Below are 22,762 nucleotides of genomic sequence, written 5' to 3'. Positions count from 1 at the left end.
TCTTTGCCATTACAGAGTGGAGATGACGAGGATTATAAGAGGATCTTCTCAAAAAAGATCAAACCAAGGCTGAAGTCAGAAGATCTTGCAGAAGGAGTGGACGTACGCACAGAACGAACCAGCAGCACAAGCACCGATGGCAGCACGATAACAACCATCACCCGCCGAATTACCACCTATACAGTAGATATGCCAGGTGGCATCAGTGAAGAACATGAGATCTCAAGCCCAGAACTCAGGGGGCTAATTCATGAAGCTGGAGATGGAGCTTCGATCAGAATCTCACATGGAAATGTTCAAGGTAAAGCTGGAGAAGATGGTGTGTTTGAGTCAAAGAATGTGTTTTACACAAGCCCACAAACTACAACATACACACAAGAAGAAGGAAAAGGTGGTTTTAGGGTTAAAGGCCCTGTTTTTGGTGTCACAGACAGCCAGGGACAATGCAAATATGACATTTCAAGTGGTAGTCGAGAACTTGGGGATGTAAAAACGAAGTTGTCAGAAACAAGTGTGACATTAAGCAACAAGTCTGAAAGTGGCCGTGGTGGGTTTAGGGTTTCAGAGCTTGGTGGAATGTCCCCATCTGACAAGAATAGCGAGACGTTAAGTTTGTCACTGAAAGGAAAATCTTCACATGACTTTGAAACAACAGACAAAATACAAGGAACAGGCAGTGATTTAAGCTCTGGCCAGAGTTTTTCTCTTGCTGACCCTAATTTAAAATTCAAGGTAGAGGGGAAAATGCCAAGTACAAGGGGAGGTATAACAACTTCTGGAATACAGATAAAGGGCAGTGGATTGAAAACTGAGTTGGGGGATGGACTGTCTATGGGGAAAGAAAGTGGTATCAAAGGTGCACCAATAACTTTGGATGGCAAAGGTGATGATTTCAGCTCAGCTCGAATAGAGATTGCCTCACTTTCAAAAACAGATGTTAAAATCAAAGGGGAAAGTTTACCGACATCACTAGACATCACCATGTCCAAGTCAAAGAACAAGGAAGACGACAATCATGCAGAATCTGTTCGTGTGATTGAATCCAAAATTCCAAATGTTAATATTGGTGTCAAGGTGCCTGATGCTGGCATTAATGTGCTAGTCCCTGAGCTGGACAGTAATGGAGAAGTGTTACTTCCAAAACTTAAAGTTAAGTCAGTTCTTAAAGGAGGCATTGAGGTCAGCGACCCCAGTGCCAAACTTAAAGGATGTGATATGAACCTCAAAGGACCAGGGCTAAAGGTGGACGCAAAACACTCCACCAAAACAGACATAAACACGAAACCAACATTTTCACAGGCAGAAAAATCCATAAATGAGTCAGATTCTGAGAAAAGACTTAAAGAAGAAAGTCATTTTGATGTCTCTCTTCCAAAGGCTAAAGTTGATATGGCTAAGGCAGATCTAAATATCAAAGTTCCCGACATTGACGTCAAAGGTCTTCAGGGTGGAATTAAAATGTCAGATATTAAAATCCCTGGGCTAAAGAGAGAGGCTCAAGATATACCAAGTAAGGATCTTAACATCGAAGCCCACAAAGTGGACGCTGAGCTTCCTGAAGGTGGACTTAAAATGCCTAAGTTTACGGCGCCATCAATTGCAGCTCTTGATATTAAAGGGCCAAAAGTTGACGTTGAAATATCAGATGCTGAAATGAACAGCAAAGGCCTAAAATTAAAGATGCCATCAAATTCAGGGATACTGAATACTGACATGAAACTACCAGAAGTAGATATTGACGTTGAAGGTCCTGATGCAAAAATCATAGGATCCAAGTTCAAGCTACCATCAGTAAAAGCCCCAACAATGCCTGACATTGAGCTAAAGGGACAACAAATTACAACTGAGGGGAAAATTATAGCACCAAAGGTGCAACGGTTTGACGCCAGTCTTCCGAGTGGCAAGATTGATGTAAAAATACCTAAACTGGACGTACAGGGCTCCAGTGTAGAAATTGAGGTTCCTGAAAGAGGAATGAAAATGCCCAAATTCAAATTGCCATCATTTGTGAGTGAGGTCGGAAGTAGTGAAAAGACTAAAGCTGACATTATTGTAAAATCGCCAAAGGTTGACCTTAATGTACCAGATGTTGACCTTGAAGCTAAAGGAGAGAGTATAAAAGGCCCCACATTTAAGATGGCATCGGTGTCTGGGCCTAACCTTTCCATGCCTGATGTTGATTTGAATTTGACAGGCCCAAGAAGAGAGGGCAACTTGGATGTCACCCTTCCAAAGGCTGAATTTGATAGGCCCAGTGCAGAAGTTGAAATCAAAGGACCCAATGTTGACATTGAAGGTAGCAAGGCTGGAATAAAGGGCCCTAGCTTTAAGATGCCAGAACTTTCAATGCCTGACATGTCTTTGTCTGATTGGGATGTGAACTTGAAAGGCCCTAGAGTAAAGGGGGATGCAGATTTGTCTGGACCAAATGTTAAAGTTGATTTACCAACTGCAGATGTTGATATTAAAGCCCCCAAAGTTGACGTTGGGGTGCCTGGAGGTGGAATGAAAATTCCCAAATTTAAGATTCCATCATTTGGGGTTAAAACTGGAAGTGGGGAACTTCCTGATGTTGACATTGAAGTTAAATCAACCAACGTTGACCTTGAAGTACCAGATGTTGACATTGACGCTAAAGGAGGGAAAATAAAAGGCCCCAAATTTAAGATGCCAACAATTTCTGGGCCTAAAATTAACATGCCTGATATTGATTTTAATTTGAAAGGCCCCAAAACAGAGGGCAACTTGGATGTCACCCTTCCAAAGGCTGAATTTGATAGGCCCAGTGCAGAAGTTGAAATCAAAGGACCCAATGTTGACATTGAAGGAAGCAAGGCTGGAATAAAGGGCCCTAAGTTTACGATGCCAGACATTTCTTTGCCTGATTGGGATGTGAACTTGAAAGGCCCTAGAGTAAAGGGTGATGCAGATTTGTCTTCTCCAAATGTTAAAGTTGATTTACCAATTGCAGATGTTGATATTAAAGCCCCGAAAGTTGACATTGAGGCATCTGGAGGTGGAATGAAAATGCCCAAATTGAAGAGGCCATCATTTGGGATTAAAACTGGAAGTGGGAAACTTCCTGAAGTTGACGTTGATGTTAAATCTCCCAAAGTTGACCTTGAAGTACCAGATGTTGACATTGACACTAAAGGAGGGAAAATAAAGGGCCCTAGCTTTAAGATGCCAGAAATTTCAATGGCTGATATTTCTTTGCCTGATTGGGATGTGAACTTGAAAGGCCCTAGAGTAAAGGGTGATGCAGATTTGTCCGGACCAAATGTTAAAGTTGATTTACCGACTGCAGATGTTGATATTAAAGCCCCCAAAGTTGACATTGGGGCGCCTGGAGGTGGAATGAAAATGCCCAAATTTAAGATGCCATCATTTGGGGTTAAAACTGGAAGTGGGGAAATTCCTGATGTTGACATTGATGTTAAATCACCCAACGTTGACCTTGAAGTACCAGATGTTGACATTGACACTAAAGGAGGGAAAATAAAGGGCCCTAGCTTTAAGATGCCAGAGCTTTCAATGCCTGGCATTTCTTTGCCTGATTGGGATGTGAACTTGAAAGGCCCTAGAGTAACGGGTGATGCAGATTTGTCTTCTCCAAATGTTAAAGTTGATTTACCAACTGCAGATGTTGATATTAAAGCCCCCAAAGTTGACATTGAGGCATCTGGAGGTGGAATGAAAATGCCCAAATTGAAGAGGCCATCATTTGGGATTAAAACTGGAAGTGGGAAACTTCCTGAAGTTGACGTTGATATTAAATCTCCCAAAGTTGACCTTGAAGTACCAGATGTTGACATTGACACTAAAGGAGGGAAAATAAAGGGCCCTAGCTTTAAGATGCCAGAAATTTCAATGCCTGACATTTCTTTGCCTGATTGGGATGTGAACTTGAAAGGCCCTAGAGTAAAGGGTGATGCAGATTTGTCTGGACCAAATGTTAAAGTTGATTTACCAACTGCAGATGTTGATATTAAAGCCCCCAAAGTTGACATTGGGGCGCCTGGAGGTGGAATGAAAATGCCAAAATTTAAGATGCCATCATTTGGGGTTAAAACTGGAAGTGGGAAACTTCCTGATGTTGACATTGATGTTAAATCACCCAACGTTGACCTTGAAGTACCAGATGTTGACATTGACACTAAAGGAGGGAAAATAAAGGGCTCTAAATTTAAGATGCCAGAGCTTTCAATGCCTGGCATTTCTTTGCCCGATTGGGATGTGAACTTGAAAGGCCCGAGAGTAAAGGGTGATGCAGATTTGTCTTCTCCAAATGTTAAAGTTGATTTACCAACTGCAGATGTTGATATTAAAGCCCCCAAAGTTGACATTGAGGCATCTGGAGGTGGAATGAAAATGCCCAAATTTAAGATGCCAGCATTTGGGATGAAAGCCGGAAGTGGGGAACTTCCTGATGTTGACATTGATTTTAAATCACCCAACGTTGACCTTGAAGTACCAGATGTTGACATTGACGCTAAAGGAGGGAAAATAAAGGGCCCTAGCTTTAAGATGCCAGAAATTTCAATGCCTGACATTTCTTTGCCTGATTGGGATGTGAACTTGAAAGGCCCTAGAGTAAAGGGTGATGCAGATTTGTCTGGACCAAATGTTAAAGTTGATTTACCAACTGCAGATGTTGATATTAAAGCCCCCAAAGTTGACATTGGGGCGTCTGGAGGTGGAATGAAAATGCCCAAATTTAAGATGCCAGCATTTGGGATGAAAGCCGGAAGTGGGGAACTTCCTGATGTTGACATTGATGTTAAATCACCCAACGTTGACCTTGAAGTACCAGATGTTGACATTGACGCTAAAGGAGGGAAAATAAAGGGCCCTAGCTTTAAGATGCCAGAAATTTCAATGCCTGACATTTCTTTGCCTGATTGGGATGTGAACTTGAAAGGCCCTAGAGTAAAGGGTGATGCAGATTTGTCTGGACCAAATGTTAAAGTTGATTTACCAACTGCAGATGTTGATATTAAAGCCCCCAAAGTTGACATTGGGGCGTCTGGAGGTGGAATGAAAATGCCCAAATTTAAGATGCCATCATTTGGGGTTAAAACTGGAAGTGGGGAACTTCCTGATGTTGACATTGATGTTAAATCACCCAACGTTGACCTTGAAGTACCAGATGTTGACATTGACACTAAAGGAGGGAAAATAAAGGGCTCTAAATTTAAGATGCCAGAGCTTTCAATGCCTGGCATTTCTTTGCCTGATTGGGATGTGAACTTGAAAGGCCCTAGAGTAAAGGGTGATGCAGATTTGTCTTCTCCAAATGTTAAAGTGGATTTACCAACTGCAGATGTTGATATTAAAGCCCCCAAAGTTGACATTGAGGCATCTGGAGGTGGAATGAAAATGCCCAAATTTAAGATGCCATCATTTGGGATGAAAGCCGGAAGTGGGGAACTTCCTGATGTTGACATTGATGTTAAATCACCCAACGTTGACCTTGAAGTACCAGATGTTGACATTGACGCTAAAGGAGGGAAAATAAAAGGCCCCAAATTTAAGATGCCAACCATTTCTGGGCCTAAAATTAACATGCCTGATATTGATTTTAATTTGAAAGGCCCCAAAACAGAGGGCAACTTGGATGTCACCCTTCCAAAGGCTGAATTTGATAGGCCCAGTGCAGGAGTCAAAATCAAAGGACCCAAGGTTGACGTTGAAGGTAGCAAGGCTGGAATAAAGGGCCCTAAATTTAAGATGCCAGAACTTTCAATGCCTGACATGTCTTTGCCTGATTGGGATGTGAACTTGAAAGGCCCTAGAGTAAAGGGTGATGCAGATTTGTCTGGTCCAAATGTTAAAGTTGATTTACCAAGAGCAGATGTTGATATTAAAGCCCCCAAAGTTGACACTGGGGCACCTGGAGGTGGAATGAAAATGCCCAAATTTAAGATGCCATCATTTGGGATTAAAACTGGAAGTGGGGAACTTCCTGAAGTTGACATTGATGCTAAATCTCCCAAAGTTGACCTTGAAGTACCAGATGTTGACATTGACACTAAAGGAGGGAAAATAAAGGGCCCTAGCTTTAAGATGCCAGAGCTTTCAATGCCTGGCATTTCTTTGCCTGATTGGGATGTGAACTTGAAAGGCCCTAGAGTAAAGGGTGATGCAGATTTGTCTTCTCCAAATGTTAAAGTTGATTTACCAACTGCAGATGTTGATATTAAAGCCCCCAAAGTTGACATTGGGGCGTCTGGAGGTGGAATGAAAATGCCCAAATTTAAGATGCCAGCATTTGGGATGAAAGCCGGAAGTGGGGAACTTCCTGATGTTGACATTGATGTTAAATCACCCAACGTTGACCTTGAAGTACCAGATGTTGACATTGACGCTAAAGGAGGGAAAATAAAGGGCCCTAGCTTTAAGATGCCAGAAATTTCAATGCCTGACATTTCTTTGCCTGATTGGGATGTGAACTTGAAAGGCCCTAGAGTAAAGGGTGATGCAGATTTGTCTGGACCAAATGTTAAAGTTGATTTACCAACTGCAGATGTTGATATTAAAGCCCCCAAAGTTGACATTGGGGCGTCTGGAGGTGGAATGAAAATGCCCAAATTTAAGATGCCATCATTTGGGGTTAAAACGGGAAGTGGGGAACTTCCTGATGTTGACATTGATGTTAAATCACCCAACGTTGACCTTGAAGTACCAGATGTTGACATTGACACTAAAGGAGGGAAAATAAAGGGCTCTAAATTTAAGATGCCAGAGCTTTCAATGCCTGGCATTTCTTTGCCTGATTGGGATGTGAACTTGAAAGGCCCTAGAGTAAAGGGTGATGCAGATTTGTCTTCTCCAAATGTTAAAGTTGATTTACCAACTGCAGATGTTGATATTAAAGCCCCCAAAGTTGACATTGAGGCATCTGGAGGTGGAATGAAAATGCCCAAATTTAAGATGCCATCATTTGGGATGAAAGCCGGAAGTGGGGAACTTCCTGATGTTGACATCGATGTTAAATCACCCAACGTTGACCTTGAAGTACCAGATGTTGACATTGACGCTAAAGGAGGGAAAATAAAAGGCCCCAAATTTAAGATGCCAACAATTTCTGGGCCTAAAATTAACATGCCTGATATTGATTTTAATTTGAAAGGCCCCAAAACAGAGGGCAACTTGGATGTCACCCTTCCAAAGGCTGAATTTGATAGGCCCAGTGCAGGAGTCAAAATCAAAGGACCCAAGGTTGACGTTGAAGGTAGCAAGGCTGGAATAAAGGGCCCTAAATTTAAGATGCCAGAACTTTCAATGCCTGACATGTCTTTGCCTGATTGGGATGTGAACTTGAAAGGCCCTAGAGTAAAGGGTGATGCAGATTTGTCTGGTCCAAATGTTAAAGTTGATTTACCAACTGCAGATGTTGATATTAAAGCCCCCAAAGTTGACATTGGGGCATCTGGAGGTGGAATGAAAATGCCCAAATTGAAGATGCCATCATTTGGGATTAAAACTGGAAGTGGGGAACTTCCTGAAGTTGACATTCATGCTAAATCTCCCAAAGTTGACCTTGAAGTACCAGATGTTGACATTGACACTAAAGGAGGGAAAATAAAGGTCCCTAAATTTAAGATGCCAGAGCTTTCAATGCCTGGCATTTCTTTGCCTGATTGGGATGTGAACTTGAAAGGCCCTAGAGTAAAGGGTGATGCAGATTTGTCTGGTCCAAATGTTAAAGTTGATTTACCAACTGCAGATGTTGATGTTAAAGCTCCCAAAATTGACATTGAGGCATCTGGAGGTGGAATGAAAATGCCCAAATTTAAGATGCCATCATTTGGGATGAAAGCCGGAAGTGGGGAACTTCCTGATGTTGACATTGATGTTAAATCACCCAACGTTGACCTTGAAGTACCAGATGTTGACATTGACGCTAAAGGAGGGAAAATAAAGGGCCCCAAATTTAAGATGCCAACAATTTCTGGGCCTAAAATTAACATGCCTGATATTGATTTTAATTTGAAAGGCCCCAAAACAGAGGGCAACTTGGATGTCACCCTTCCAAAGGCTGAATTTGATAGGCCCAGTGCAGAAGTTGAAATCAAAGGACCCAATGTTGACATTGAAGGTAGCAAGGCTGGAATAAAGGGCCCTAAATTTAAGATGCCAGACATTTCAATGCCTGACATTTCTTTGCCTGATTGGGATGTGAACTTGAAAGGCCCTAGAGTAAAGGGTGGTGCAGATTTGTCTTCTCCAAATGTCAAAGTTGATTTACCAACTGCAGATGTTGATATTAAAGCCCCCAAAGTTGACATTGAGGCATCTGGAGGTGGAATGAAAATGCCCAAATTTAAGATGCCATCATTTGGGATGAAAGCCGGAAGTGGGGAACTTCCTGATGTTGACATTGATGTTAAATCACCCAACGTTGACCTTGAAGTACAAGATGTTGACATTGACGCTAAAGGAGGGAAAATAAAAGGCCCCAAATTTAAGATGCCAACAATTTCTGGGCCTAAAATTAACGTGCCTGATATTGATTTTAATTTGAAAGGCCCCAAAACAGAGGGCAACTTGGATGTTACCCTTCCAAAGGCTGAATTTGATAGGCCCAGTGCAGGAGTCAAAATCAAAGGACCCAAGGTTGACGTTGAAGGTAGCAAGGCTGGAATAAAGGGCCCTAAATTTAAGATGCCAGACCTTTCAATGCCTGACATGTCTTTGCCTGATTGGGATGTGAACTTGAAAGGCCCTAGAGTAAAGGGTGGTGCAGATTTGTCTTCTCCAAATGTCAAAGTTGATTTACCAACTGCAGATGTTGATATTAAAGCCCCCAAAGTTGACATTGAGGCATCTGGAGGTGGAATGAAAATGCCCAAATTTAAGATGCCATCATTTGGGATTATAACTGGAAGTGGGGAACTTCCTGAAGTTGACATTGATGCTAAATCTCCCAAAGTTGACCTTGAAGTACCAGGTGTTGACATTGACACTAAAGGAGGGAAAATAAAGGGCTCTAAATTTAAGATGCCAGAGCTTTCAATGCCTGGCATTTCTTTGCCTGATTGGGATGTGAACTTGAAAGGCCCTAGAGTAAAGGGTGATGCAGATTTGTCTTCTCCAAATGTTAAAGTTGATTTACCAACTGCAGATGTCGATATTAAAGCCCCCAAAGTTGACATTGAGGCATCTGGAGGTGGAATGAAAATGCCCAAATTTAAGATGCCATCATTTGGGATGAAAGCTGGAAGTGGGGAACTTCCTGATGTTGACATTGATGTTAAATCACCCAACGTTGACCTTGAAGTACCAGATGTTGACATTGACGCTAAAGGAGGGAAAATAAAGGGCCCTAAATTTAAGATGCCAGAGCTTTCAATGCCTGGCATTTCTTTGCCTGATTGGGATGTGAACTTGAAAGGCCCTAGAGTAAAGGGTGATGCAGATTTGTCTTCTCCAAATGTTAAAGTTGATTTACCAACTGCAGATGTTGATATTAAAGCCCCCAAAGTTGACATTGAGGCATCTGGAGGTGGAATGAAAATGCCCAAATTTAAGATGCCATCATTTGGGATGAAAGCTGGAAGTGGGGAACTTCCTGATGTTGACATTGGTGTTAAATCACCCAATGTTGACCTTGAAGTACCAGATGTTGACATTGACGTTGAACGCGGGAATATGAAGGGTCCGAAAGTTAAAATACCATCAATTTCAGGGCCAAAGATTTCCATCCCTGATGTTGATCTTAATTTGAAAGGCCCCAAAACAGTGGGAACTTTGGACGTCTCGCTTCCAAAGGGTGAAGTTGATTTGCCCACCGGAGACATTAAAATCAAAATGCCCAATGTTGAAATTGAAGGTCATGAAATTGTCACCAAGAAAAGCAAGTTCAAAATGCCCAAGTTCGGAATGAAAGGTCAAAAGGGAAAGTCCCCAGAGATTAATGTGGATACTGATATTGGAATAAAAACAAAAACAAAAAGTCCAGAGGGTTTAGATATTGACATGACGCTTAACAAACCAAAGGTGAAGGGATCAAAGTTCAAGCTTCCAAAATTTGGTTTCAAACTACCTAAATTGGAAGTACCAGATGTTGACGTAAACCTCCCAAAAGCTGATGTAAATGTTGAAACTGGCAAAATGTCTCTGCCAAATATTCAAGGGCCAGACCTTTCAATGCCTGGCATTCCTTTGCCTGATTGGGATGTGAACTTGAAAGGCCCTAGAGTAAAGGGTGATGCAGATTTGTCTTCTCCAAATGTTAAAGTTGATTTACCAACTGCAGATGTTGATATTAAAGCCCCCAAAGTTGACATGGAGGCATCTGGAGGTGGAATGAAATTGCCAAAATTTAAGATGCCATCATTTGGGATTAAAACTGGAAGTGGGGAACTTCCTGATGTTGACATTGATGTTAAATCACCCAACGTTGACCTTGAAGTACCAGATGTTGACATTGACGCTAAAGGAGGGAAAATAAAAGGCCCCAAATTTAAGATGCCAACAATTTCTGGGCCTAAAATGAACATGCCTGATATTGATTTTAATTTGAAAGGCCCCAAAACAGAGGGCAACTTGGATGTCAGCCTTCCAAAGGCTGAATTTGATAGGCCCAATGCAGAAGTTGAAATCAAAGGACCCAATGTTGACATTGAAGGAAGCAAGGCTGGAATAAAGGGCCCTAAATTTAAGATGCCAGACCTTTCAATACCTGACATTTCTTTGCCTGATTGGGATGTGAACTTGAAAGGCCCTAGAGTAAAGGGTGATGCAGATTTGTCTGGTCCAAATGTTAAAGTTGATTTACCAACTGCAGATGTTGATATTAAAGCCCCCAAAGTTGGGATTGAGGCATCTGGAGGTGGAATGAAAATGCCCAAATTTAAGATGCCATCATTTGGGAGTAAGACTGGAAGTGGGGAACTTCCTGATGTTGACATTGATCTTAAATCACCCAACGTTGACCTTGAAGTACCAGATGTTGACATTGACGCTAAAGGAGGGAAAATAAAGGGCCCTAAATTTAAGATGCCAGACCTTTCAATGCCTGACATTTCTTTGCCTGATTGGGATGTGAACTTGAAAGGCCCTAGAGTAAAGGGTGATGCAGATTTGTCTGGTCCAAATGTTAAAGTTGATTTACCAACTGCAGATGTTGATATTAACGCCCCCGAAGTTGACATTGGGGCATCTGGAGGTGGAATGAAAATGCCGAAATTTAAGATGCCATCATTTGGGTTTAAAACTGGAAGTGGGGAACTTCCTGAAGTTGACATTGATGTTAAATCTCCCCAAGTTGACCTTGAAGTACCAGATGTTGACATTGACGCTAAAGGAGGGAAAATAAAGGGCCCTAAATTTAAGATGCCAGACCTTTCAATGCCTGACATTTCTTTGCCCGATTGGGATGTGAACTTGAAAGGCCCTAGAGTAAAGGGTGATGCAGATTTGTCTGGTCCAAATGTTAAAGTTGATTTACCAACTGCAGATGTTGATGTTAAAGCTCCCAAAATTGACATTGAGGCATCTGGAGGTGGAATGAAAATGCCCAAATTTAAGATGCCATCATTTGGGATGAAAGCTGGAAGTGGGAAACTTCCTGATGTTGACATTGATGTTAAATCACCCAACGTTGACCTTGAAGTACCAGATGTTGACATTGACGCTAAAGGAGGGAAAATAAAGGGCCCTAAATTTAAGATGCCAGACCTTTCAATGCCTGACATTTCTTTGCCTGATTGGGATGTGAACTTGAAAGGCCCTAGAGTAAAGGGTGATGCAGATTTGTCTGGTCCAAATGTTAAAGTTGATTTACCAACTGCAGATGTTGATATTAACGCCCCCAGAGTTGACATTGGGGCACCTGGAGGTGGAATGAAAATGCCCAAATTTAAGATTCCATCATTTGGGATCAAAACTGGAAGTGGGGAACTTCCTGATGTTGACATTGATGTTAAATCACCCAACGTTGACCTTGAAGTACCAGATGTTGACATTGACGCTAAAGGAGGGAAAATAAAGGGCCCTAAATTTAAGATGCCAGACCTTTCAATGCCTGACATTTCTTTGCCCGATTGGGATGTGAACTTGAAAGGCCCTAGAGTAAAGGGTGATGCAGATTTGTCTGGTCCAAATGTTAAAGTTGATTCACCAACTGCAGATGTTGATGTTAAAGCTCCCAAAGTTGACATTGAGGCATCTGGAGGTGGAATGAAAATGCCCAAATTTAAGATGCCATCATTTGGGATGAAAGCTGGAAGTGGGAAACTTCCTGATGTTGACATTGATGTTAAATCACCCAACGTTGACTTTGAAGTACCAGATGTTGACATTGACGCTAAAGGAGGGAAAATAAAGGGCTCTAAATTTAAGATGCCAGACCTTTCAATGCCTGACATTTCTTTGCCTGATTGGGATGTGAACTTGAAAGGCCCTAGAGTAAAGGGTGATGCAGATTTGTCTGGTCCAAATGTTAAAGTTGATTTACCAACTGCAGATGTTGATATTAACGCCCCCAGAGTTGACATGGGGGCACCTGGAGGTGGAATGAAAATGCCCAAATTTAAGATGCCATCATTTGGGATCAAAACTGGAAGTGGGGAACTTCCTGATGTTGACATTGATGTTAAATCACCCAACGTTGACCTTGAAGTACCAGATGTTGACATTGACGCTAAAGGAGGGAAAATAAAGGGCCCTAAATTTAAGATGCCAGACCTTTCAATGCCTGACATTTCTTTGCCCGATTGGGATGTGAACTTGAAAGGCCCTAGAGTAAAGGGTGATGCAGATTTGTCTGGTCCAAATGTTAAAGTTGATTTACCAACTGCAGATGTTGATGTTAAAGCTCCCAAAATTGACATTGAGGCATCTGGAGGTGGAATGAAAATGCCCAAATTTAAGATGCCATCATTTGGGATGAAAGCTGGAAGTGGAAAACTTCCTGATGTTGACATTGATGTTAAATCACCCAACGTTGACTTTGAAGTACCAGATGTTGACATTGACGCTAAAGGAGGGAAAATAAAGAGCCCTAAATTTAAGATGCCAGACCTTTCAATGCCTGACATTTCTTTGCCCGATTGGGATGTGAACTTGAAAGGCCCTAGAGTAAAGGGTGATGCAGATTTGTCTGGTCCAAATGTTAAAGTTGATTTACCAACTGCAGATGTTGATGTTAAAGCTCCCAAAATTGACATTGAGGCATCTGGAGGTGGAATGAAAATGCCCAAATTTAAGATGCCATCATTTGGGATGAAAGCTGGAAGTGGGAAACTTCCTGATGTTGACATTGATGTTAAATCACCCAACGTTGACTTTGAAGTACCAGATGTTGACATTGACGCTAAAGGAGGGAAAATAAAGGGCCCTAAATTTAAGATGCCAGACCTTTCAATGCCTGACATTTCTTTGCCTGATTGGGATGTGAACTTGAAAGGCCCTAGAGTAAAGGGTGATGCAGATTTGTCTGGTCCAAATGTTAAAGTTGATTTACCAACGGCAGATGTTGATATTAACGCCCCCAGAGTTGACATTGGGGCACCTGGAGGTGGAATGAAAATGCCCAAATTTAAGATGCCATCATTTGGGATCAAAACTGGAAGTGGGGAACTTCCTGATGTTGACATTGATGTTAAATCACCCAACGTTGACCTTGAAGTACCAGATGTTGACATTGACGCTAAAGGAGGGAAAATAAAGGGCCCTAAATTTAAGATGCCAGACCTTTCAATGCCTGACATTTCTTTGCCCGATTGGGATGTGAACTTGAAAGGCCCTAGAGTAAAGGGTGATGCAGATTTGTCTGGTCCAAATGTTAAAGTTGATTTACCAACTGCAGATGTTGATGTTAAAGCTCCCAAAATTGACATTGAGGCATCTGGAGGTGGAATGAAAATGCCCAAATTTAAGATGCCATCATTTGGGATGAAAGCTGGAAGTGGGAAACTTCCTGATGTTGACATTGATGTTAAATCACCCAACGTTGACTTTGAAGTACCAGATGTTGACATTGACGCCAAAGGAGGGAAAATCAAAGGCCCCAAATTTAAGATGCCAGACATTTCAATGCCTGACATTTCTTTGCCCGATTGGGATGTGAACTTGAAAGGCCCTAGAGTAAAGGGTGATGCAGGTTTGTCTGGTCCAAATGTTAAAGTTGATTTACCAACTGCAGATGTTGATAGTAAAGCCCCCAAAGTTGACATTGAGGCGTCTGGAGGTGGAATAAAAATGCCCAAATTTAAGATGCCATCATTTGGGATGAAAGCCGCAAGTGGGGAACTTCCTGATGTTGACATTGATGTTAAATCACCCAACGTTGACCTTGAAGTACCAGATGTTGACATTGACGCTAAAGGAGGGAAAATAAAGGGCCCTAAATTTAAGATGCCAGACCTTTCAATGCCTGACATTTCTTTGCCCGATTGGGATGTGAACTTGAAAGGCCCTAGAGTAAAGGGTGATGCAGATTTGTCTGGTCCAAATGTTAAAGTTGATTTACCAACTGCAGATGTTGATGTTAAAGCTCCCAAAATTGACATTGAGGCATCTGGAGGTGGAATGAAAATGCCCAAATTTAAGATGCCATCATTTGGGATGAAAGCTGGAAGTGGGAAACTTCCTGATGTTGACATTGATGTTAAATCACCCAACGTTGACTTTGAAGTACCAGATGTTGACATTGACGCTAAAGGAGGGAAAATAAAGGGCCCTAAATTTAAGATGCCAGACCTTTCAATGCCTGACATTTCTTTGCCTGATTGGGATGTGAACTTGAAAGGCCCTAGAGTAAAGGGTGATGCAGATTTGTCTGGTCCAAATGTTAAAGTTGATTTACCAACTGCAGATGTTGATATTAACGCCCCCAGAGTTGACATTGGGGCACCTGGAGGTGGAATGAAAATGCCCAAATTTAAGATGCCATCATTTGGGATCAAAACTGGAAGTGGGGAACTTCCTGATGTTGACATTGATGTTAAATCACCCAACGTTGACCTTGAAGTACCAGATGTTGACATTGACGCTAAAGGAGGGAAAATAAAGGGCCCTAAATTTAAGATGCCAGACCTTTCAATGCCTGACATTTCTTTGCCCGATTGGGATGTGAACTTGAAAGGCCCTAGAGTAAAGGGTGATGCAGATTTGTCTGGTCCAAATGTTAAAGTTGATTTACCAACTGCAGATGTTGATGTTAAAGCTCCCAAAATTGACATTGAGGCATCTGGAGGTGGAATGAAAATGCCCAAATTTAAGATGCCATCATTTGGGATGAAAGCTGGAAGTGGAAAACTTCCTGATGTTGACATTGATGTTAAATCACCCAACGTTGACTTTGAAGTACCAGATGTTGACATTGACGCTAAAGGAGGGAAAATAAAGAGCCCTAAATTTAAGATGCCAGACCTTTCAATGCCTGACATTTCTTTGCCCGATTGGGATGTGAACTTGAAAGGCCCTAGAGTAAAGGGTGATGCAGATTTGTCTGGTCCAAATGTTAAAGTTGATTTACCAACTGCAGATGTTGATGTTAAAGCTCCCAAAATTGACATTGAGGCATCTGGAGGTGGAATGAAAATGCCCAAATTTAAGATGCCATCATTTGGGATGAAAGCTGGAAGTGGGAAACTTCCTGATGTTGACATTGATGTTAAATCACCCAACGTTGACTTTGAAGTACCAGATGTTGACATTGATGCTAAAGGAGGGAAAATAAAGGGCCCTAAATTTAGGATGCCAGACCTTTCAATGCCTGAAATTTCTTTGCCCGATTGGGATGTGAACTTGAAAGGCCCTAGAGTAAAGGGTGATGCAGATTTGTCTGGTCCAAATGTTAAAGTTGATTTACCAACTGCAGATGTTGATATTAAAGCTCCCAAAGTTGACATGGGGGCACCTGGAGGTGGAATGAAAATGCCCAAATTTAAGATGCCATCATTTGGGATTAAAACTGGAAGTGGGGAACTTCCTGATGTTGACATTGATGTTAAATCACCCAACGTTGATCTTGAAGTACCAGATGTTGACATTGACGCTAAAGGAGGGAAAATCAAAGGCCCCAAATTTAAGATGCCAGACATTTCAATGCCTGACATTTCTTTGCCCGATTGGGATGTGAACTTGAAAGGCCCTAGAGTAAAGGGTGATGCAGATTTGTCTGGTCCAAATGTTAAAGTTGATTTACCAACTGCCGATGTTGATGTTAAAGCTCCCAAAATTGACATTGAGGCATCTGGAGGTGGAATGAAAATGCCCAAATTTAAGATGCCATCATTTGGGATGAAAGCTGGAAGTGGAAAACTTCCTGATGTTGACATTGATGTTAAATCACCCAACGTTGACTTTGAAGTACCAGATGTTGACATTGACGCTAAAGGAGGGAAAATAAAGAGCCCTAAATTTAAGATGCCAGACCTTTCAATGCCTGACATTTCTTTGCCCGATTGGGATGTGAACTTGAAAGGCCCTAGAGTAAAGGGTGATGCAGATTTGACTGGTCCAAATGTTAAAGTTGATTTACCAACTGCAGATGTTGATGTTAAAGCTCCCAAAATTGACATTGAGGCATCTGGAGGTGGAATGAAAATGCCCAAATTTAAGATGCCAACATTTGGGATGAAAGCTGGAAGTGGAAAACTTCCTGATGTTGACATTGATGTTAAATCACCCAACGTTGACTTTGAAGTACCAGATGTTGACATTGACGCTAAAGGAGGGAAAATAAAGAGCCCTAAATTTAAGATGCCAGACCTTTCAATGCCTGACATTTCTTTGCCCGATTGGGATGTGAACTTGAAAGGCCCTAGAGTAAAGGGTGATGCAGATTTGTCTGGTCCAAATGTTAAAGTTGATTTACCAACTGCAGATGTTGATGTTAAAGCTCCCAAAATTGACATTGAGGCATCTGGAGGTGGAATGAAAATGCCCAAATTTAAGATGCCATCATTTGGGATGAAAACTGGAAGTGGGGAACTTCCTGATGTTGACATTGATGTTAAATCACCCAACGTTGATCTTGAAGTACCAGATGTTGACATTGACGCTAAAGGAGGGAAAATCAAAGGCCCCAAATTTAAGATGCCAGACATTTCAATGCCTGACATTTCTTTGCCCGATTGGGATGTGAACTTGAAAGGCCCTAGAGTAAAGGGTGATGCAGATTTGTCTGGTCCAAATGTTAAAGTTGATTTACCAACTGCAGATGTTGATGTTAAAGCTCCCAAAATTGACATTGAGGCATCTGGAGGTGGAATGAAAATGCCCAAATTTAAGATGCCATCATTTGGGATGAAAGCTGGAAGTGGAAAACTTCCTGATGTTGACATTGATGTTAAATCACCCAACGTTGACTTTGAAGTACCAGATGTTGACATTGACGCTAAAGGAGGGAAAATAAAGAGCCCTAAATTTAAGATGCCAGACCTTTCAATGCCTGACATTTCTTTGCCCGATTGGGATGTGAACTTGAAAGGCCCTAGAGTAAAGGGTGATGCAGATTTGTCTGGTCCAAATGTTAAAGTTGATTTACCAACTGCAGATGTTGATGTTAAAGCTCCCAAAATTGACATTGAGGCATCTGGAGGTGGAATGAAAATGCCCAAATTTAAGATGCCATCATTTGGGATGAAAGCTGGAAGTGGAAAACTTCCTGAAGTTGACATTGATGTTAAATCACCCAACGTTGACTTTGAAGTACCAGATATTGACATTGACGCTAAAGGAGGGAAAATAAAGAGCCCTAAATTTAAGATGCCAGACCTTTCAATGCCTGACATTTCTTTGCCCGATTGGGATGTGAACTTGAAAGGCCCTAGAGTAAAGGGTGATGCAGATTTGTCTGGTCCAAATGTTAAAGTTGATTTACCAACTGCAGATGTTGATGTTAAAGCTCCCAAAATTGACATTGAGGCATCTGGAGGTGGAATGAAAATGCCCAAATTTAAGATGCCATCATTTGGGATGAAAACTGGAAGTGGGGAACTTCCTGATGTTGACATTGATGTTAAATCACCCAACGTTGATCTTGAAGTACCAGATGTTGACATTGACGCTAAAGGAGGGAAAATCAAAGGCCCCAAATTTAAGATGCCAGACATTTCAATGCCTGACATTTCTTTGCCCGATTGGGATGTGAACTTGAAAGGCCCTAGAGTAAAGGGTGATGCAGATTTGTCTGGTCCAAATGTTAAAGTTGATTTACCAACTGCAGATGTTGATGTTAAAGCTCCCAAAATTGACATTGAGGCATCTGGAGGTGGAATGAAAATGCCCAAATTTAAGATGCCATCATTTGGGATGAAAGCTGGAAGTGGAAAACTTCCTGATGTTGACATTGATGTTAAATCACCCAACGTTGACTTTGAAGTACCAGATGTTGACATTGACGCTAAAGGAGGGAAAATAAAGAGCCCTAAATTTAAGATGCCAGACCTTTCAATGCCTGACATTTCTTTGCCCGATTGGGATGTGAACTTGAAAGGCCCTAGAGTAAAGGGTGATGCAGATTTGTCTGGTCCAAATGTTAAAGTTGATTTACCAACTGCAGATGTTGATGTTAAAGCTCCCAAAATTGACATTGAGGCATCTGGAGGTGGAATGAAAATGCCCAAATTTAAGTTGCCATCATTTGGGATGAAAGCTGGAAGTGGGAAACTTCCTGATGTTGACATTGATGTTAAATCACCCAACGTTGACTTAGAAGTACCAGATGTTGACATTGACGCTAAAGGAGGGAAAATAAGGGGCCCTAAATTTAAGATGCCAGACCTTTCAATGCCTGACATTTCTTTGCCTGATTGGGATGTGAACTTGAAAGGCCCTAGAGTAAAGGGTGATGCAGATTTGTCTGGTCCAAATGTTAAAGTTGATTTACCAACTGCAGATGTTGATATTAACGCCCCCAGAGTTGACATTGGGGGACCTGGAGGTGGAATGAAAATGCCCAAATTTAAGATGCCATCATTTGGGTTTAAAACTGGAAGTGGGGAACTTCCTGATGTTGACATTGATGTTAAATCACCCAACGTTGACCTTGAAGTACCAGATGTTGACATTGACGCTAAAGGAGGGAAAATAAAGGGCCCTAAATTTAAGATGCCAGACCTTTCAATGCCTGACATTTCTTTGCCCGATTGGGATGTGAACTTGAAAGGCCCTAGAGTAAAGGGTGATGCAGATTTGTCTGGTCCAAATGTTAAAGTTGATTTACCAACTGCAGATGTTGATATTAAAGCTCCCAAAGTTGACATGGGGGCAACTGGAGGTGGAATGAAAATGCCCAAATTTAAGATGCCAACCATTTCTGGGCCTAAAATTAACATGCCTGATATTGATTTTAATTTGAAAGGCCCCAAAACAGAGGGCAACTTGGATGTCACCCTTCCAAAGGCTGAATTTGATAGGCACAGTGCAGAAGTTGAAATCAAAGGACCCAATGTTGACATTGAAGGTAGCAAGGCTGGAATAAAGGGCCCTAAATTTAAGATGCCAGACCTTTCTTTGCCTGATTGGGATGTGAACTTGAAAGGCCCTAGAGTAAAGGGTGATACAGATTTGTCTTCTCCAAATGTTAAAGTTGATTTAACAACTGCAGATGTCGATATTAAAGCCCCCAAAGTTGACATTGGGGCATCTGGAGGTGGAATGAAACTGCCCAAATTTAAGATGCCATCATTTGGGATTAAAACTGGAAGTGGGGAACTTCCTGATGTTGACATTGATGTTAAATCCCCCAAAGTTGACCTTGAAATACCAGATGTTGACATCAAAGCTCCCATAGTTGACGTTAAAAGTCTTGAAAGTGGAATAACAATTCCAAGTTTTAACGTATCAGGGCCAAAAATTGGGGGTCCAGACATCAATGTCAATCTACCACAGGGTAATGCTGACATTAACATTCCAGGCTTAGACATTGATGTTGAAGGCCCTGATGCAAAAATCAAAGGAACCAAATTCAAGCTACCATCAATAAAAGCCCCCACAATGCCTGGATTTGATGTTGGTCTGAAAGGACCAGCAATTAAAGGAGATGCAGACATTTCTCTTCCAACATCTGAAGGGAAAATTAAAATGCCAAAAGTTCAGGTAGAGTTACCTGATACTGATGTTCATTCAGGAAAATCTGGCTTCAAAATGCCCAAATTCAGCATGCCCAAATTTAGCATGAAGGGTCCTGGTAGTCAAGGACCAGAATTTGATGCCAGCGGTAAGATTGATGTGGAAATACCTCAAGTGGACATACATGGCACCAATGTCGAGTTGGAGAGTCCAAGTTTAAAAATCAAAGGACCAAATTTCAATAAGCCATCAATTTCAGGACCAAAAAGGCCTGATGTTGACTTAAGTTTGAAAGGTGGTGTAGGTCTGTCAACGCCAAAATTACAAAGTGAGGTCGAAATCTCATTACCTGAATCCAGCATCAGCGCCCCAAATATTCAGGGTAAAGATGTTAATTTTACTCTCCCTCAGTTTGAGGGAAACACAACGATGCCAGAAGTTACATTTCCAAGATTCAAACAACCAAAATTTGGAGTCAAGTTACCAGAAGTTGAGGGGAAATCTGGTATTTCAAAATCTGACGTAACCTTTCATGGTCCTGAAGTTAAGTTAGAACCACAAAACCTTGATGCCAATATCACAGCAAAAACTGGTAAATTAAAGCTTCCTAAAGGAAAAGGAAAGATCAAAAAAGGTGAAGTTGAATTAGAAGCAAAAGGGGACTTGGGTTTAGACACACATGTAAAGGGAATAAAGGCCAAAAAGCCCCTTTTTGGAAAGCTTCATTTTCCTGATGTGGAGTTAGACATTAAGTCGCCAAAAGTGAAAGGAGATGTATCGTCATCTGGAGAGCTGAAATCATCTGACACAAGTCTGCCATCTATTAGTTTAAAGAGTGCCAAAGTCGGATCTGGCAGTGGAAATGTAAAGTTTGATTCAGGAAGTGCAGTGGCAGGAGTAGGGACCACTGATATTGAAAGGCCAGGTTTAACAATTTCTTCTTCTGATATTGAATTAGAAGGGACAACTATTTCTGGTGGTTCGAATGTCAAAGGCAGTTCAGGGGTTGACTACAGGCCACAAGGGATTGGATTCAGAGGCCTTAAATATCCAGAGGGTCTAATGACATTCCCAAAAATAAAGGTACCAAAATTTGGGTTTGTTCAAGCACAAGTTGAGGACTTAAAAGACAGTGGAGCAAGTGAAAGTGTGGCAATTCAAGCTGAAAGTAGTTCTCAAAACATCAAAATTCAGGGCCCGGAAATTAAGCAGAATGAGGGCAAAGTAAACGTGAAGTTGCCCAAGTTTTTTGGAAAATCGAAAACTAAGGGTAGAAGTGTAGGTGACCTTCAGGGACTGGAGGTAGAAATGAGTGGCGAAGGAAAGGGATTTATTAGTGGAGAGGGGGCTAGAGCCCATGGTGGTATTTCACCAAAAAGCAAGTCAGCTTCACTTGATCTTTTCAAGAAGTCAAGGCACAGGTCTTCCTCTTTTAGTGACGAGGGTGGGGTAGCAGAGGTTGGTGCTAATTTGGAGGAAGAGGCGGGTGGTGTATCATTTGACATGCTCGGTTCGAAGAGTAAAGGAAAGAAAGGCAAGTTGAAATTTGGCACGTTTGGTGGTTTTGGTTCCAAAACCAAGGGTTCTTACGAAGTTACACTTGATGATGACAAAGAGGCAGCAGCAGAAGGTCAGGCTGGGATAGCTATGTCTTCTAGAAAATCCAGATTATCTTCTTCAAGCAGTGATAGTGGATCAAAGGGTGGTTTTAGGTTCCCGAGACTCGAGTTGTCTGTCTCGCCCAAAAAATAAACTGCCATGGGAACTTTTTATATACATCAAAACTGTCTATGCTAATATGGTAGATATTTTACCACATTGGTCTGAAATTGCTGCAATAAACTGTTGTTTCTTCAAGTAATACAATTCAATAACTTTTGTTTAATTACATTAAAATTGTAAATAAGAGTCATTATTGTAATTAATTTTCTTTTTTTGTACATAGACCAGATTTAATGAAAATGTGTCACAAAAGAATATATATCAATTAGTGTTTTCATCATGAATATTTTGGATGCAATGGTGTGGTGTATCTGTATCTCGGGGTGTCATTCATAAAGCAGAATTTTGAAGGAAACTGTTTATATGAGCAACGCAAAGTAACCAGTAACATTTTCTATGTAACACAAGGGTAATGACAAGCTTTAACATAGTATATCCAGTGAACACGCATATCACCAGCTACCATACAGACAGTAACATGTAGATCAAATGAAAGTTTATCACTAAATTACAAGCTCTGTTCTCAGTAACTTTTTTTTTATCGTTACAATGATTTCTTTCCAATAAATTACGTCTGACATGTAACTCATGTTTCTCATTTTCATTTTCATTTTGTTTTTTCCAGTGTATGTAAAAAATGTCACCAATAAACAGTCATGTATTTCCATGTTTGTTGTTGTTTGCTAGCGAAATCTCTGTTAAGGAGTTAAATATTTTTCATCACAGAAAGTGCTATACAGTAAATATTTGGGTTTGTGTGCATTCTGCTTAATAAAATATATTGAAAACATGCTCTTAGTTTGTGTTCATTTAAAGATGTTCAAAATATGTGTCGTAATTAGGAGTGTTTATATTAACGATTCCTCCAAACATATTGATTATTAACTTAATTATTAAAGCCTGGTATGAGGTTTTATCTCACCAGAAGTATATCAGTGCCATCAGAATATTTAATGGTTGAATTAAACATTTCAAATGTTGTAAAATTGAATTTGTTTTATGAATAATT

At 41.1% G+C, this 22,762-nt stretch overlaps 1 protein-coding gene across 1 annotated transcript in view; it reads left to right on the top strand.

The window, feature by feature from the left end:
* The window catches only part of ahnak (AHNAK nucleoprotein), a 30,423-nt gene extending 7,880 nt beyond the window's left edge, over window positions 1–22,543 (top strand). The window contains exon 6 of the mRNA XM_087799376.1: window positions 16–22,543. Within this exon, the coding sequence (XP_087655502.1) occupies window positions 16–21,783 (21,768 nt within the window). The 3' untranslated portion in view covers window positions 21,784–22,543. The remainder of the gene's footprint in view (window positions 1–15) is intronic.
* The last annotated feature ends 219 nt before the right edge of the window (window positions 22,544–22,762 follow it).

Source organism: Callionymus lyra, chromosome 9, assembly GCF_982586985.1.
Source record: "Callionymus lyra chromosome 9, fCalLyr1.hap1.1, whole genome shotgun sequence".
In the NCBI taxonomy this organism is placed as follows: domain Eukaryota; kingdom Metazoa; phylum Chordata; class Actinopteri; order Syngnathiformes; family Callionymidae; genus Callionymus; species Callionymus lyra.
Note: the sequence above shows the minus strand (reverse complement) of the source record. Positions and strands in the feature narration are given on the sequence as shown.